The following is a 16585-nucleotide window of genomic DNA, read 5'->3' on the forward strand; positions in this document are numbered from 1 at the left end:
GTAGAATGGGAAGGGGCTGTGACAAGCATTTTGGATGTATTGTTTGTGCTGCATCGCGAAGGAGAAAAATAGATTCTGCCTGTGTGAAGTAAATGCTGCTGAGGTGCTTGCCAGCAAACTTTCATCAATCAATGGACCATGGATGGGCTTAAAGGGAATCAGAAAATTCTTAAATCAAGTTTTTATGGTTTTTTTTTATTTTTCAGATCAGAATCTTTATTAAACAAACAAAATTACTACCCTTGTAATTTTCAAATGGGCAACTGGGGTTATTTCATTTTATATTATTATATTATTTATTTTTATCATTTCAGGAACAGTTTTCAGCAAGCTCCTTATCATCAGAGGCAGGATTACAATGACTGATAACACCTCTATACACAGCTGATAACACAGGATCCACCAATCATAATAGGCGATATCACAGCCTCCCTGCTCCTTTCACAATGACGTTTGCACTCGTACATTACATGCTTCAATACAAAAAATAGCATGTGAAAATTGCAAGATTTCTAATTTTTATTTTTAATAAAGATCATGATATGGAAAAAAAACATTGCCAAAAGTAAAAATAAAATACTTGTAACACAAAAACCTGATTTAAACAATGGGTCATTTTCTGATGACAGATTCACTGTATCAGGTATTGACCAAGACTAAAGTTTTTCTAAATTAACTTCTTACAAAGTATGAGGTATACAATTGACTTACGCTGCGTGAACACATTGCGACCGTGTTGCGTTTTATTTTTTTTTTATTTTTCAAAATGATAGCAAAAACTATGTGGTTCCAAAGCGATTGCAACAAAAAAGAAAATGCAACTTGGCCACAATGTGTGAACAGCCTTAGACAGTGAGTTACCTGTGAGATCATCAGTCGGCCAGGAGCCCAATTCACAAGCTTTACAGGTGTATTCATCAAATACAATCTCGTTTTCTTTGCAGGGGGTGCAGGTCCAGCAGCAGCTCACCTCTCCTTTACGGATGACCTAAAAATGAGATTGCATGGAAACAGAGTATCAGCATTAGGTCACATTCACACATCCACATGACTCGTTTCGGTATTTATGAACCGTCCTCGGTTCCCCCAACCTCATAGGCCAGTGATCATGGCCAGTGACACAGGAATGTGTGAATCTGGCTTTAGGGTCAGTTACACGGTTTGGTCATATCGTAGTTTATTGCTAAATTTGCTGCAAAATCATGAAAAACACAAAAAAATACCATGTATGTAACATTACTGTCTAAATTTAGATGGTAGATAGATAAGATAAATAGATATATGGGATACATAGATAAGAGATAGATAGATATGGGATAGATAGATATGGGATGCATAGATAGATACAGTGCTGGCCAAAAGTATTGGCACCCCTGCAATTCTGTCAGATAATACTCAGTTTCTTCCTGAAAATTATTGCAATCACAAATTCTTTGGTATTATTCTCTTCATTTAATTTGCTTGCAAGGAAAAAACACAAAAGCAAAAATCAAATCATTGATCATTTCACACAAAACTCCAAAAAAGGGCCGGACAAAAGTATTGGCACCCTCAGCCTAATACTTGGTTGCACAACCTTTAGCCAAAATAACTGCGAACAACCGCTTCCGGTAACCATCAATGAGTTTCTTACAATGCTCTGCTGGAATTGTAGACCATTCTTCTTTGGCAAACTGCTCCAGGTCCCTGATATTTGAAGGGTGCCTTCTCCAAACTGCCATTTTGAGATCTCTCCACAGGTGTTCTATGGGATTCAGGTCTGGACTCATTGCTGGCCACCTTAGAAGTCTCCAGTGCTTTCTCTCAAACCATTTTATAGTACTTTTGGAAGTGTGTTTTGGGTCATTGTCCTGCTGGAAGACCCATGACCTCTGAGGGAGACCCAGCTTTCTCACACTGGGTCCTACTTTATGCTGCAAAATGTGTTGGTAGTCTTCAGACTTCATAATGCCATGCACACGGTCAAGCAGTCCAGTGCCAGAGGCAGCAAAGCAACCCCAAAACATCAGGGAACCTCCGCCATGTTTGACTGTAGGGACCGTGTTCTTTTCTTTGAATGCCTCTTTGTTTTTCCTGTACACTCTATGTTGATGCTTTTTCCCAAAAAGCTCTACTTTTGTCTCATCTAACCAGAGAACATTCTTCCAAAACGTTTTAGGCTTTCTCAGGTAAGTTTTGGCAAACTCCAGCCTGGATTTTTTATTTCTCGGAGTAAGAAGGAGGGTCTTCTTGGGTATCCTACCATACAGTCCCTTTTCATTCAGACGCCGACGGATAGTACAGGTTGACACTGTTGCACCCTCGGACTGCAGGGCAGCTAGAGCTTGTTTGGATGTTAGTTGAGCTTCTTTATCCACCATCTGCACAATCTTGTGTTGAAATCTCTCGTCAATTTTTCTTTTCCATCCACATCTAGGGAGGTTAGCCACAGTGCCATGGGCTTTAAACTTCTTGATGACACTGCGCACGGAAGACACAGGAACATTCAGGTCTTTGGAGATGGACTTGTAGCCTTGAGATTGCTCACGTTTCCTCACAATTTGGTTTCTCAAGTCCTCAGACAGTTCTTTGGTCTTCTTTCTTTTCTCCATGCTCAATGTGGTACACACAAGGACACAGGACAGATGTTGAGTCAACTTTAATCCATGTTAACTGGCTGCAAGTGTGATTTAGTTATTGCCAACACCTGTTAGGTGCCACAGGTAAGTTACAGGTGCTGTTAATTACACCAATTAGAGAAGCATCACATGATTTTTCAAAGGGTGCCAATACTTTTGTCCACCCCCTTTTATAGGTTTGGTGAGGAATTATATCCAATTTGGCTTTAGGACAATTCTTTTTGTGTTTTTTTCATGGAAGACAAATTAAATGAAGAGAATAATACCAAAGAATTTGTGATTGCAATCATTTTCAGGAAGAAACTGAGTATTATCTGACAGAATTGCAGGGGTGCCAATACTTTTGGCCAGCACTGTAGGTAAATAGATATGTGCACAGATAAATGATAGATAGATACAGTGGCATAATGACTGCGGTCGCTACTGTGACTGGGCCCGGCAGGTCAGGGGTCAGCCGTCGCCTGCAGAAATGTGAACAGAAAATTTATATAAAAAAAATCAGTGGCCATACTAGTACATGGATGACTAGCGTGGAGCATTATACTTTATGGATGACTATGTGGGTGCATTATACTTTATGGATGACTATGTGGGTGCATTATACTTTATGGATGACTATGGGGGAACATTACACTTTATGGATGACTATTGGGGTGCATTATACTTTATGGATGACTATGGGGGTGCATTATACTTTATGGATGACTATGGGGTGCATTATTCTTTATGGAGGACTATGGGGGTGCATTATACTAATATGGATGACTATGGAATGTGCACTATACTTTATGGATGACTGTGTGCATTATACTTTATGGATGACTATGAGGGTGCATTATGCTTAATGGATGAATATGGACTGTACATTATACTTTATGGATGACTATGGGCTGTGCATTATATTTTATGGATGACTATGGGGTATACAGTACAGACCAAAAGTTTGGACACACCTTCTCTTTTAAAGATTTTTCTGTATTTTCATGACTATGAAAATTGTACATTCACACTGAAGGCATCAAAACTATGAATTAACACATGTGGAATTATATACTTAACAAAAAAGTGTGAAACAACTGAAAATATGTCTTATATTCTAGGTTCTTCAAAGTACCCACCTTTTGCTTTGATGACTGCTTCGAACACTCTTGGCATTCTCTTGATGAGCTTCAAGAGGTAGTCACCGGAAATGGTTTTCCAACAATCTTGAAGGAGTTCCCAGAGATGCTTAGCACTTGTTGGCTCTTTTGCCTTCACTCTGTGGTCCAGCTCACCCCAAACCATCTCGATTGGGTTCAGGTCTGGTGACTGTGGAGGCCAGGTCATCTGGCGTAGCACCCCATCACTCTCCTTCTTGGTCAAATAGCCCTTACACAGCCTGGAGGTGTGTTTGGGGTCATTGTCCTGTTGAAAAATAAATGATGGTCCAACTAAACGCAAACCGGATGGAATAGCATGCCGCTGCAAGATGCTGTGGTAGCCATGCTGGTTCAGTATGCCTTCAATTTTGAATAAATCCCCAACAGTGTCACCAGCAAAGCACCCCCACACCATCACACCTCCTTCTCCATGCTTCACGGTGGGAACCAGGCATGTAGAGTCCATCCGTTCACCTTTTCTGCGTCTCTCAACGTCACGGTGGTTGGAACCAAAGATCTCAAATTTGGACTCATCAGACCAAAGCACAGATTTCCACTGGTCTAATGTCCAATCCTTGTGTTCTTTAGCCCAAGCAAGTCTCTTCTGCTTGTTGCCTGTCCTTAGCAGTGGTTTCTTAGCAGCTATTTTACCATGAAGGCCTGCTGCACAAAGTCTCCTCTTAACAGCTGTTGTAGAGATGTGTCTGCTGCTAGAACTCTGTGTGGCATTGACCTGGTCTCTAATCTGAGCTGCTGTTAACCTGCCATTTCTGAGGCTGGTGATTCGGATAAACTTATCCTCAGAAGCAGATGGGACTCTTGGTCTTCCTTTCCTGGGGCGGTCCTCATGTGAGCCAGATTCTTTGTAGTGCTTGATGGTTTTTGCAACTGCACTTGGGGCCACTTTCAAAGTTTGCCCAATTTTTCGGACTGACTGACCTTCATCTCTTAAAGTAATGATGGACACTCGTTTTTCTTTACTTAGCTGCTTTTTTCTTGCCATAATACAAATTCTAACAGTCTATTCAGTAGAACTATCAGCTGTGTATCCACCTGACTTCTGCACAACACAACTGATGGTCCAAACCCCATTTATATGGCAAGAAATCCCACTTATTAAACCTGACAGGGCACACCTGTGAAGTGAAAACCATTTCCGGTGACTACCTCTTGAAGCTCATCAAGGGTATGCCAAGAGTGTGCAAAGCAGTCATCAAAGCAAAAGGTGGCTACTTTGAAGAACCTAGAATATAAGACATATTTTCAGTTGTTTCACACTTTTTTGTTAAGTATATAATTCCACATGTGTTAATTCATAGTTTTGATGCCTTCAGTGTGAATGTACAATTTTCATAGTCATGAAAATATAGAAAAATCTTTAAATGAGGTGAGTCCAAACTTTTGGTCTGTACTGTATATATACAATTTATTCAGAATAGGAAGTCCCAATCTTGCACTGGGGTCCACCAGACTCTAGTTACGCCACTGGATAGATAGATAGAAAGATAGATAGACAGACAAACAGACAGACAGACAGATAGATATGGGATAGATAATAGATAGATAGATATAGCAGTGTTCAAAATAATAGTGTTAGAACTATCCTGTTAGGTTTTTTCTATTATGCTGGTCACATGACCTTTTTTGCCTATTTAATCCTGCTCCGCCCTTCTGGCCTTGCTGGACTTCATTGCAATTTCTACTCTTAAGCTAGCCAGGTGCTTTGTTAGCTTACTCAGTCAGTTTAGCTAGGTCTTTTGACCTCTATGTTCTATGTTGTTTGTTTGTCTTTTACTGCTACAATTTCTGCTAGGAGGTGTCCATCTTTCTCCCAGTCCCTAGTTCTTGTAGGGATCCCTCCCTCACATCTATAGGTCTTTGTTCAGACTAGCTGAGGACTTTAGCGGGTCTGATCGCAGGATCAGGTTCCCCGTTACATCGTAGGGATCTAGCTTAGTTCTATTGTAGGGACAGATCTCCTGTCTTTCCTTAGTGCTTGTAGCAGATCATAACAGTAAGTCCAGCCTAAAAAAAATCTCTAAAGAAAGACCTCCAGTTTCCATCATGGTGTCGGTTCAGGATTTGGCTCAACGCCTGCAGGGACTCTCTCTGGAGGTGGCCGAGCTCCAGCAACATGTGAGTTGCTGTTCTGGAGCGCATTTTGTGGAGCCAAAGGTACGATTGCCTGATTTATTTTTTGGTGAACAACAAGATTTTTTTCCTTTAAAAATGCTTGTTTATTGTATTTTCGTTTGAGACCCAGATCCTCTGGTGATGAATCACAGCGCATAGGGTTCATAATGTCACTTTTGCGCAAAGAACCTCAGGGATGGGCCTTTTCTCTCCAACCTAGTGATCCGTGCTTTAGATCAGTGGATAGTTTTTTTTCTGCTTTGGGGTTTTTGTATGATGATCCTGATCGTGTCTCATCAGCTGAGACGGAATTGAGACATTTGAGGCAGGGGTCAGGTAATGTGGAAAATTATTGTACTCACTTCCGTCGGTGGTCTGCTCAGGTGGGGTGGAACGATTCAGCTCTGAAAAGTTTGTTTCTAGCTGGGCTAGGTGAAAGGGTTAAGGATCTGCTGATTGCTTATCCTACACCTGGAAAATTGCAGGAGGCAATGCAATTAGCTATATGGGTGGACAGGAGACTGCGTGCAAGGGTTAATGAGAGTAAATCCTCTGCCATGTCAGCTCTGAGTCTTGAGAGGGTCTGTACTGACACTGGAGAGCCGATGGAGATTGGGGTGATGTCACCCCGCTCTCAGGAAAAAGACCGCAGGTTTTCTGAAGGTTTGTGCTTTTATTGCGGCAAATCTGACCATTTCATTAAGAACTGTGTGCTTCGTATGAACAAAGAAAAAAAAAGGTCAGTTACGCCCGTATAGCCTGTTTAAACACTAAGGGTGTATTTCTTTCTGCTACTACCGCAGCTCAGGAAGAATTAATTGAATTTCGGGTATTTGTGGATTGTGGTTCAACTCTGAATGTGATTGATGGGGGATTCTTGGAAAAACTTAATTTAAAACCCAAACCTTTGTCATCCCCTATTGCTGTGGTTTCTGTCGATGGCTCTCCCTTGAAATGTGTTACTCACAAGGTTTATGAATTTCCCCTCACTATTAATGGTATTCACCAAGAAAATTTGGATTTGGTGGTATTAAATAATTTGCCTTCTTCAGTAGTTTTGGGGTTGCCCTGGTTAAAATTGCACAATCCTGTACTGGATTGGTCTACCAATGAAATTAAGTCCTGGAGCCCTAAGTGTTATGACAAGTGTTGTAACGGGCGCATTGCTGCTGTGGATAAAGGGGAATTACCTGTACCTATTCAGGATTTTTGGAAAGTTTTTTTCTGAGGAGGAGTCGCAAATTTGGCCTCCCCATAGAGACTACGATTGTACCATTGAATTTGTCCCTGGAGCGACTCTTCCTAAAAGTCGTTTATTTAATCTGACTATTCCTGAGAGAAAGGCTTTGGAGGAATACATACAGACGAGCTTGGCCGCTGGTCATATCAGACCCTCTAAGTCACCTGTGGCTGTTGGATTTTTTTTTGTTAAAAAAAAGGACGGCGGTTTACGTCCTTGTTTGGACTTTCGCGAGATTAATAAAATTACTGTACGCAATCCTTACCCACTGCCATTGATTCCTGACTTGTTTAACCAGTTAGTGGGGGCCAAGTGGTTCTCTAAAATTGATCTCCGGGGGGCATACAATTTGTTGCGCATGAAGGAGGGTGATGAATGGAAGACTGCTTTTAACACTCCTGTGGGTCATTTTGAGAATCTGGTTATGCCTTTTGGTCTTACCAATGCACCAGCATTTTTTCAGAATCTTATTAATGACATCCTTAGACCTTTGATCGGCAAAAATGTGGTTGTGTATTTGGATGACATTTTGATTTATTCGCCTGACCTGGAGTCTCATTGGCGGAGCATACGTGAGGTATTGCAGTTATTGATTGACAATTCGCTTTTTGCTAAGCTGGAGAAATGTGAGTTTGCTGTACAGAGAATTAGTTTTTTGGGCTACATTATCTTCAGCGAGGGCTTTGAGATGGACCTGGTGAAAGTTCAAGCTGTGCAGGAATGGCCTAGGCCTATTGGTTTGAAATCGATACAGAGGTTTTTGGGTTTCGCCAATTATTACAGAAAATTCATTAAAAAATTTTCTATTATTGTTAAACCTCTGACCGATCTCACCAGGAAAGGTGCTGATGCGGTTCAGTGGACTACTGAGGCCATTGAAGCTTTTGTGTTTCTAAAGGAGAGGTTCAGCTCTGCCCCCATCCTTATGCAGCCTGGTGTGACTAAGCCGTTTTTGGTTGAGGTTGATGCTTCTTCGTTGGGGGTCGGTGTGGTGTTGTCTCAGGAAAACAAGGATGGAGTACATCCCTGTGCCTTTTTTTCAAAAATTTTTTCTGACACTGAACTTAATTACGATATTAGTAATCGGGAATTGCTGGCTATTAAACTCGCATTTGAACACTGGCGTCATCTCTTGGAAGGTGCTGATTTTCCCATTCAGGTTTTCACTGATCATAAAAATCTGATCTATCTTGATGCTGCCAAGCGCTTGAATGCCCGTCAGGCTAGGTGGGCACTTTTTTTTCGCGGTTTAATTTTTCCGTTACTTACATCCCGGGTACCAAGAATGTTAAAGCTGATGCGTTGTCTCGCAGCTTTTCTCCCATGGTCGGTGCTGAGGAGGAGGAGAGCATTTTACAAGAATGTGTTGTGATTGCTGCATTGGACTCCGTTTTGGAAGATGAGATTCTTAAAGCACAGGAGAATGCCCCATCTAACACTCCCCATGGGAGGTTGTTTGTGCCTAGGACCTTTAGGAGAGATTTGTTTGTTGAGTGTCATGAGTCTCGGTTGGCAGGTCATCCTGGAATTTCTGAGACCAAGAGACTTGTGGGTCGCAGTTTTTGGTGGCCTGGATGGCAGAAGGAAGTCATTAAGTGGGTGTGTCAATGTACTGTGTGTGCTAGATCTAAGTCTTCACATACTCCTGCTGTGGGGTTGCTTTGCCCTCTGGAGGCTCCTAGTGCACCTTGGACACATCTGGCTATGGACTTTATTACTGACCTTCCCCCCTCTGAGGGTTTCACGGTCATCTGGGTTGTCGTGGACCATTTTAGCAAGATGTGTCACTTGGTACATTTCATCAAACTGCCCTGCGCTAAGACACTCGCTAAGGCCTTTGTCAAGGAGATTGTCAGACTCCATGGTGTTCCTACTGACATTGTTTCTGATAGGGGACCTCAGTTCGTGGCTCGTTTTTGGCGTGCCTTTTGTGACAGGTTGGGAGTTCATTTGTCATTTTCATCTGGATATCATCCTGAGTCTAATGGCCAGACAGAAAGGAAGAACCAGGATGTTGAGCAGTTCTTGCGTTGTTTTGTGGCAGACAATCAAGAGGGGTGGTCTGAGTTTCTGCCGCTTGCTGAATTTGCTCTTAACAACCATACATCCTCTTCTGCTGGGTGTTCGCCTTTTTTCTGTTGTTCTGGGAGACATCCGTCTTTTGGGTCATTCTCCAAATTGGTATCGGCTGTGCCTGAGGAGGAGAGTTTTTCCGGTGATTTGGAAAGAGTTTGGACAAATGTGCGTGGTAATCTTCAGGAGGCTAACAAAAAATCTAAGAGGTACTTTGACAGGAAACGTCAAGAGGTTTTGTTTACGGTTGGTGACATGGTTTGGTTGTCCTCTAGGAATCTGCTGTTGAGGGTTCCTTCTAAAAAATTGGGTCTCAAGTTTGTAGGGCCCTTTAAGGTGCTTCAGGTTGTTAACCAATCTGCTGTTAGGTTGGAGGTTCCTACCTCCTGGAAGATTAATCTGGTGTTTCATGTTTCTTTATTGAAAAAAGCTTATGTATCAGATAGAGACGCCACTGCCACTGTTCCTCCGGTGGTGGAGGACGGGGAATATGAAATTTCTCGCATCTTTAATTCTAGACGGTATAGAGGGAGTTTGCAGTATCTCGTCGCTTGGAAGGGTTTCGGTCCCGAGGATAACTCATGGGTGAGGGCAGATGATGTTCCTGCTTCTAGACTTGTCAGAGCGTTTCACAAGAGGTTTCCTGATAAGCCTGGGCCTAGGGGATCCGGAGGATCCTCATAGAAGAGGGGGTACTGTTAGAACTCTCCTGTTAGGTTTTTTCTATTATGCTGGTCACATGACCTTTTCTTCCTATTTAATCCTGCTCCGCCCTTCTGGCCTGGCCTTGTAATTTCTACTCTTAAGCTAGCCAGGTGCTTTGTTACCTTACTCAGTCAGTTTAGCTAGGTCTTTTGACCTCTATGTTCTATGTTGTTTGTTTGTCTTTTTACTGCTACAATTTCTGCTAGGAGGTGTCCATCTTTCTCCCAGTCCCTAGTTCTTGTAGGGATCCCTCCCTCACATCTATAGGTCTTCGTTCAGACTAGCTGAGGACTTTAGCGGGTCTGATCGCAAGATCAGGTTCCCCGTTACATCGTAGGGATCTAGCTTAGTTCTATTGTAGGGACAGATCTCCTGTCTTTCCTTAGTACTTGTAGCAGATCATAACAAATAGCAGTCCAATATGAGTAACCAGATTAATCACTGTTTTTGGTATACATTATATTACCACATGTCAAACAATTTACCAGTTGGTGCAGTAGATTCTAAGAAAACCACCAGACTCCACATTCATGATCTTCAGGTTTTTGATTCTGTGTATTTGAATAATTAATTGAAAGGTGATTGTGTTCAAAATAATAGCAGTGTGGAGTTCAATTACTGAGGTCAACCTTCTGTGAAGAAACAGGTGTCATTCAGGTGGTCCTTATTTAAGGGTGAAGCCAGCACATGTTGTACATGCATTTCTCCTGAGAAATATGGGTAGTTCGAGACATTGTACAGAAGAACAACATACTTTGATTAAAAAGTTGATTGCAGAGGGTAAAACTTATAGAGAAGTGCAGACAATGATCGGCTGTTCAGCTAAAATGATCTCCAATGCTTTAAAATGGAAAGCAAAACCGGAGAGACGTGGAGGAAAATGGAAGACTACCATTCGAATGGATGGAAGAATAGCCAGAATGGCGAAGTCTCAGCCAATGATCAGCTCCAGGATGATCAAAGACAGTCTCAAGTTATCTGTGAGTACTGTGACAGTTAGAAGACGCCTGTGTGAAGCTAATCTCTTAGCAAGAAGTCTCCGCAAAGTCCCACTGTTAAAAAAAAGACATGTACTGAAGCGGATACAATTTGCCAGAGAACACATCAACTGGCCTAAAGGGAAACGGAGAAACATTTTGTGGACTGATGAAAGTAAAATTGTTCTTTTTGGGTCCAAGGGCCGCAGACAGTTCATCAGATGATCTTCAAACTCTGCATTCAAGCCACAGTACACTCTGAAGGCAGTGAAGCATGGTGGTGAAGCATCATGATATGGGCATGTTTCTCTTATTATGGTGCCAGACCTATTTACCGCATACCAGAGATCATGGACCAGTTTGCATATATTATAATGCTTGACGAGGTCATGTTGCCTTACACTGAAGAGGATATGCCCTTGAAATGGGTGTTTCAACAAAACAACCACCCTGAACACACCAGTAAACGATGTTCCAGTCCAACAAAATTGAGGTTATGGAGTGGCCAGCCCAATCCCAGGACCTTAATCCTATAGAACACTTTTGGGGTGACATCAAAAATGCAGTTTCTGAGGCAAAGCCAACAAATGCCAAAAAATTGTGGGATGTAGTCAAAGCATCCTGGGCTAGAATAACAGCTGACAGGTGACAGAAGTTGGTTGACTCTATGCAACATAGATGTGAAGCAGTTCTAAAAAACTGTGGGTATATAACTAAATATTAGGTTAGTGATTCAAAGGAATGCTAAATCCTCAAAATAAGAGTCCATATTGTGAGTTTGTAAAGACAAATGCAGACACTGCTATTTTTCAGAACAGCCCAATGTTCATTTTTTATTATTTTCTGTGAAGTAGTTAAAAATTATATACATTTCTCTTCATGTTTTGAAGTAGAAAACAGTGTGCAATGTTCCCAATGCTTGGAAATAACAACTAGTAGAAAGATTTTGTGCTTAACTCATGTGTTTGAACACACTGCTATTATTTTGAAAACTACTGCAGATAGATAGATGGATGAAAGAAAATGGAGCAGCACAATAACAAGGAGGTAGTGGGTGCAAGACGTTCCAAGCAATTATCCGGTTGCAAAAATATAGAAAGAACAATAGTAGGCAGCTCTCCAAAATATGCAAAAGAAAAAGTGGATTTTTATTAGCCCATGTGGCGTGGCGACTTTTTGGTTACATAGAGCTTTTAATTATGTATCTGAAACAACGTCACAACACCACATGGGCTAATAAAAGTCAACTTTTCTTTTGCATATTTTGGAGAGCTGCCTACTTTAGTTTTTTTTTCTAGATAGATAATATATAGAAAAATTGATATATAAATCTTGATTCTTTCATGGTGCTCCATTACTAAATAAATGATTTCTTTTTCCTCATCTTGATCTGTTACCTTGATTTGTCCTTTTGCGCAGGGCTCGCTGCAGACGGATCTCATGACGGAATTCTTACTTGACCAAATTTCATCATCGTCCATCTTTAGTTCTCCGTTGTCCCAGCTGCCAACGTTGATGTAATCAAAGTAATCTTTTCCCATTTTCTTAAAATTCATGATCTCATACCTTGAAGAAATGACTATATTAAGGGTCGCTACGATGGACATATTGGTGCAGCACATTTCACTGGGGATTATCGCCACATAAAGGAGTATTCCCATCTTAGACATTTACGGGATATCTACCATAGAATGCTCGGCTGTTTTCTTAACTTTTATAGAACTTCTTAACTTCTATAGAAGCCACCTCTCCATTCACATCGGCTGCATTACCAGGCAGGAAAGTGATCGGAGTACCCCATTTTGGAGGTAGGTGCGGGTCCCAGAAAATAGACATATCTTGTGGAAGCCGTTAAGTATAATAAAGCGATTTTCCAAAGGAACAAAAACATGGCAGCTTTCTTCAACAAAAGTGCAGCACACGTTGCAGCTCATCTCCACTCACTTCAATGAAGCTGAGCTACAATTCCATACACACCCAATGGACAGTTGCAGCGCTGGAAAAAGCAGCTATGTTTTCTAACTTTTGACAACCCCTTTAAGTTTGAAATGGGCTAATAGAAATCTGTGAATGTTCCACAGACATCGTACCTTCCGGGAGAATCTCCATTTTCATCAAACATGATCATGTCTCCAGCTACTCCTGTGAAGTTCGCCTTCATGATACAGTCCAGGAGCTTCTGTCCATCTATCGGCTTCATGGCATCGCAAAGGCCGGCAAATCCAGGACACAGAGACACCTGCATGTTGTGGAGGCCGTAGGCCATGGCGTATATCGCATTGATAACAAATCCCATTTTTGAATCTTGTGCGTACTGATATGTTAACGATAGTCGGGCTGGAAAACAAAACGACAGGGGGCAGGTTAGTCCTAGTATTGGCCAAGATTAACTACAAACATTCCATAACTTAAAGACTTTTTTCGCTGACAACATGTTATCATCTATCCACGTTATAGGTGATAACTTATTGCTCGCTGGGACCTGCATGGATTGGCAGAACAGAGAATTTTTATCCTTTCTATCAACCATTATATAATGAAGATACAGGTCAACTGCTCGACTGCTATTCATTCTCTAGGGGGCTGACAAAAAAAGCCAAGCCAGTCCTCAGCAGCTCCATCGAGAATGAATGAAACAGCAGTTGAGCATGCAAACCAATCATACAGAGATAAAAGTGCCCCACTAGAGCAGCGGTCGAGCATGCGCACCATTTATATGGGGATAAAAGTGCCCCACTAGAACAGCGGTCGAGCATGCGCACCATTTATATAGGGATAAAATTGCCCCACTGGAGCAACAGTCGAGCATGCGCACCATTCATACAGGGATAAAGGTGCCCTGCTGGAGCAGCGGTCGAGCATGCTCACCATTCATACAGGAATAAAGGTGCCCCGCTGGAGCAGCGGTCGAGCATGTGCACCATTCATACAAGGATAAAGGTGCCCCACTGGAGCAGCGGTGAAGCTGCAGTCGAGTATGCGGACCATTCATATGGGGATAAAAGTGCCCGCTGAAGCAGGGGTTGAGCATGTGCACCATTCATACAGGGATAAAGGTGCCCTGCTGGAGCAGTGGTCGAGCATGTGCACCATTCATACAGGAATAAAGGTGTCCTGCTGGAGCAGTGGTCGAGCATGTGCACCATTCATACAGGGATAAAGGTGCCCTGCTGGAGCAGCGGTCGAGCATGTTCCCCATTCATACAAGAATAAAAGTGCCCCACTGGAGCAGCGGTGAAGCTGCAGTCGAGTATGCGGACCATTCATATGGGGATAAAAGTGCCCGCTGAAGCAGGGGTTGAGCATGTGCACCATTCATACAGGAATAAAGGTGCCCTGCTGGAGCAGTGGTCGAGCATGTGCACCATTCATACAGGGATAAAGGTGCCCCGCTGGAGCAGCGGTCGAGCATGTTCCCCATTCATACAAGGATAAAAGTGCCCTGCTGGAGCAGCGGTCGAGCATGTTCCCCATTCATACAAGGATAAAAGTGCCCTGCTGGAGCAGCGGTGAAGCTGCAGTCGAGTATGCGGACCATTCATATGGGGATAAAAGTGCCCGCTGAAGCAGGGGTTGAGCATATTCACCATTCTAATGAGGATAAAAGTGCCCCGTTTTGCCCTATCGATTTTGCCCAAACAGTCAGACCCCCTTGATCTATCCTGTGAACAGGTGATAACCCCTGTAATGAAATATACCAATCTCTGGGTCTTTTAAGAAATACAATACTTCAGTCTCAAATAATATAAAAAAAATGGTTATGACAAGATACCAGATCCACAGAAACACATTGTAAAAGCTTTGTACTATATTAACTGTTCCAGTATGGTTTCTACATTGTGTCACCTAGTGATTGATAGTACATTGTTGTTGTTACATTGTATCAACTCTGTTATATCCATGACACTTATTTTCTGTGGACGATAAGTAGTCAGACTCAACCCATTATATGATTTTATTTCCTACCCTGGTGTCGGCAGATAGTCATGTTATACCTAAGTCCCTTTAGGGATAGAAAAGACGTAAAAAATATGTAAATTGCCTCTTCAGACAGGAAAACAAAAGACAAGCGAAGCAGAGCAGAGCCGCAGATGCAGAGGACAAGCGGAGCTGAGCAGAGCAGAACCGCAGGTGCGGGCAGACAGGACAGGGCTCTGTTCACATGGAACAGACAGGGAAGCACAGGAAGAAAAGGGAAGGATCGCACATAGAGAAAAACAGGTAACGGGCTAGGACACAGTTCAGACAGGAACTGACACAGGAACAAGATACAGGAACGAGCCTGGGTACTCAGCCCCCAGGGTGGCAGAAACAAACTAGAAGTCACAGATACAGGTAACAGGCCTGGGTACTCAGCTCCCAGGGTGGCGGAAACAGACAAGGTTCAGCACAGGACCTGGCAACTGACAGTTGCACAGAACACACCGAAAGAAAGTGTTGCTCAGGCACCTCCTACTGGGTGGAGGGGTTTAAGTATCCAGTGACTCACAGCAATAGGCTGGGGATGCATTAGGACTGCGCACACTGTAACTTTAAGAATCAGAAAGTGCCAGCACTGCCGCTGTAAGCCAGCAGACAAGAGACATGCACACAGCAAGCAGAGGAGCACAGTGCACAACCTGGACTGATAGGTAAGTTGGCGGTCTTGCATGGTGGGAGATGGTAAGCCATGCCAGCACGCCGCCAGGGATGTTACATAGGCATTGGGAATAATGATTCACGGAACACGGGATTACACCTTTACACGTTTTTGATTCTATCATCACTAGTGCCATAGAGTAGGGTCATTAATGGAGTTATCCACACCACACAATCCCTTTCAGAGTCCTCTGAAACAAACTGATTACTAGATCCCACAAAATATCAATGGTAACATGATCAGGAAGAGGTCTTTTACTCGCCTGCAGCACCATCACGGTGAAATAAAGTATTACACAGTTCTGAATGTAATCATTGATCTGTTCATTTCATGCAAAATCGTGTCCGGTTGCCCTGAGAAAGAGAGGCAATCGTTGTAGTCCTTCTCTGCTCCAGAAGAATGGTCTGGGAAACTAAGAATTCGATAAAATTACTTTCTCTTTTACAATATTTCAGGGCTGTGTTTAAAGGGTTTGTAAAAACAATTAACTTCGCAATTTAACTTTACTTACAAATCTTTTCCGTTCTTTGGGATAGAGGGATATTTTTCAATCTATGGTTTACTGCTTATTGCCACTTCTGCAGTCTATCTGAGGCGGCCAGTTTCCTAGGAAAGGAGTGAGCACATGCAAGCTAGGTGCTAAACAGCTTGTAAGCGCAGCTCTGCTGGTTGCAGTCCCCCTGCGATGTTTCGATGCTGCGTCTGCTAACTTTTACTCTTAGGTCTAAACTGTCAATCATCAGGAGCGCGCGCACAGTCATTGAGGACTGGTAAAAGGACAACGCTGTAGAATTAGGCTCCATAAAAGGGTGTATTCAATTTCAATAGGGGGCTAAAGTGGACCTCAAAATGAAAGATTCCTCCTATCTATTAAAGACCACCTGTCTCCTCTCTTAAAAAGTCTGATTTAGGAAATATTTCCATTTGTTATAAAATAACAATACTGTAGAAACTTTTCACATAACTCTTGCATGGTTCCTCTTATTCCTCCTGGAAATGTATGAGTTAATTGACAACTGGGTGTTACTTTTCACCCACCCTTGCAAATAAGGGTGTGTCCC

The 16585-nt window shown here is 42.5% G+C and overlaps 1 protein-coding gene across 8 annotated transcripts in view; it reads right to left on the reverse strand.

Annotated features, from left to right (window-relative positions):
- GRM5 (glutamate metabotropic receptor 5) overlaps nucleotides 1-16585 on the reverse strand; it is a 599946-nt gene that overhangs the window by 52605 nt on the left and 530756 nt on the right. For all 8 annotated transcript variants that reach the window (XM_073662042.1, XM_073662044.1, XM_073662045.1 and 5 more), the window contains exons 5-7: nucleotides 12976-13222; nucleotides 12283-12451; nucleotides 862-988 (exon numbers count right to left, since the gene is read on the reverse strand). In XM_073662042.1, coding sequence (XP_073518143.1) covers nucleotides 862-988; nucleotides 12283-12451; nucleotides 12976-13222 — 543 coding nt within the window. The remainder of the gene's footprint in view (nucleotides 1-861; nucleotides 989-12282; nucleotides 12452-12975; nucleotides 13223-16585) is intronic.

The sequence above is a fragment of the Phyllobates terribilis genome, unplaced genomic scaffold (assembly GCF_046119375.1).
Source record: "Phyllobates terribilis strain yellow unplaced genomic scaffold, ASM4611937v1 Scaffold_2__4_contigs__length_985480577, whole genome shotgun sequence".
Lineage (NCBI taxonomy): Eukaryota > Metazoa > Chordata > Amphibia > Anura > Dendrobatidae > Phyllobates > Phyllobates terribilis.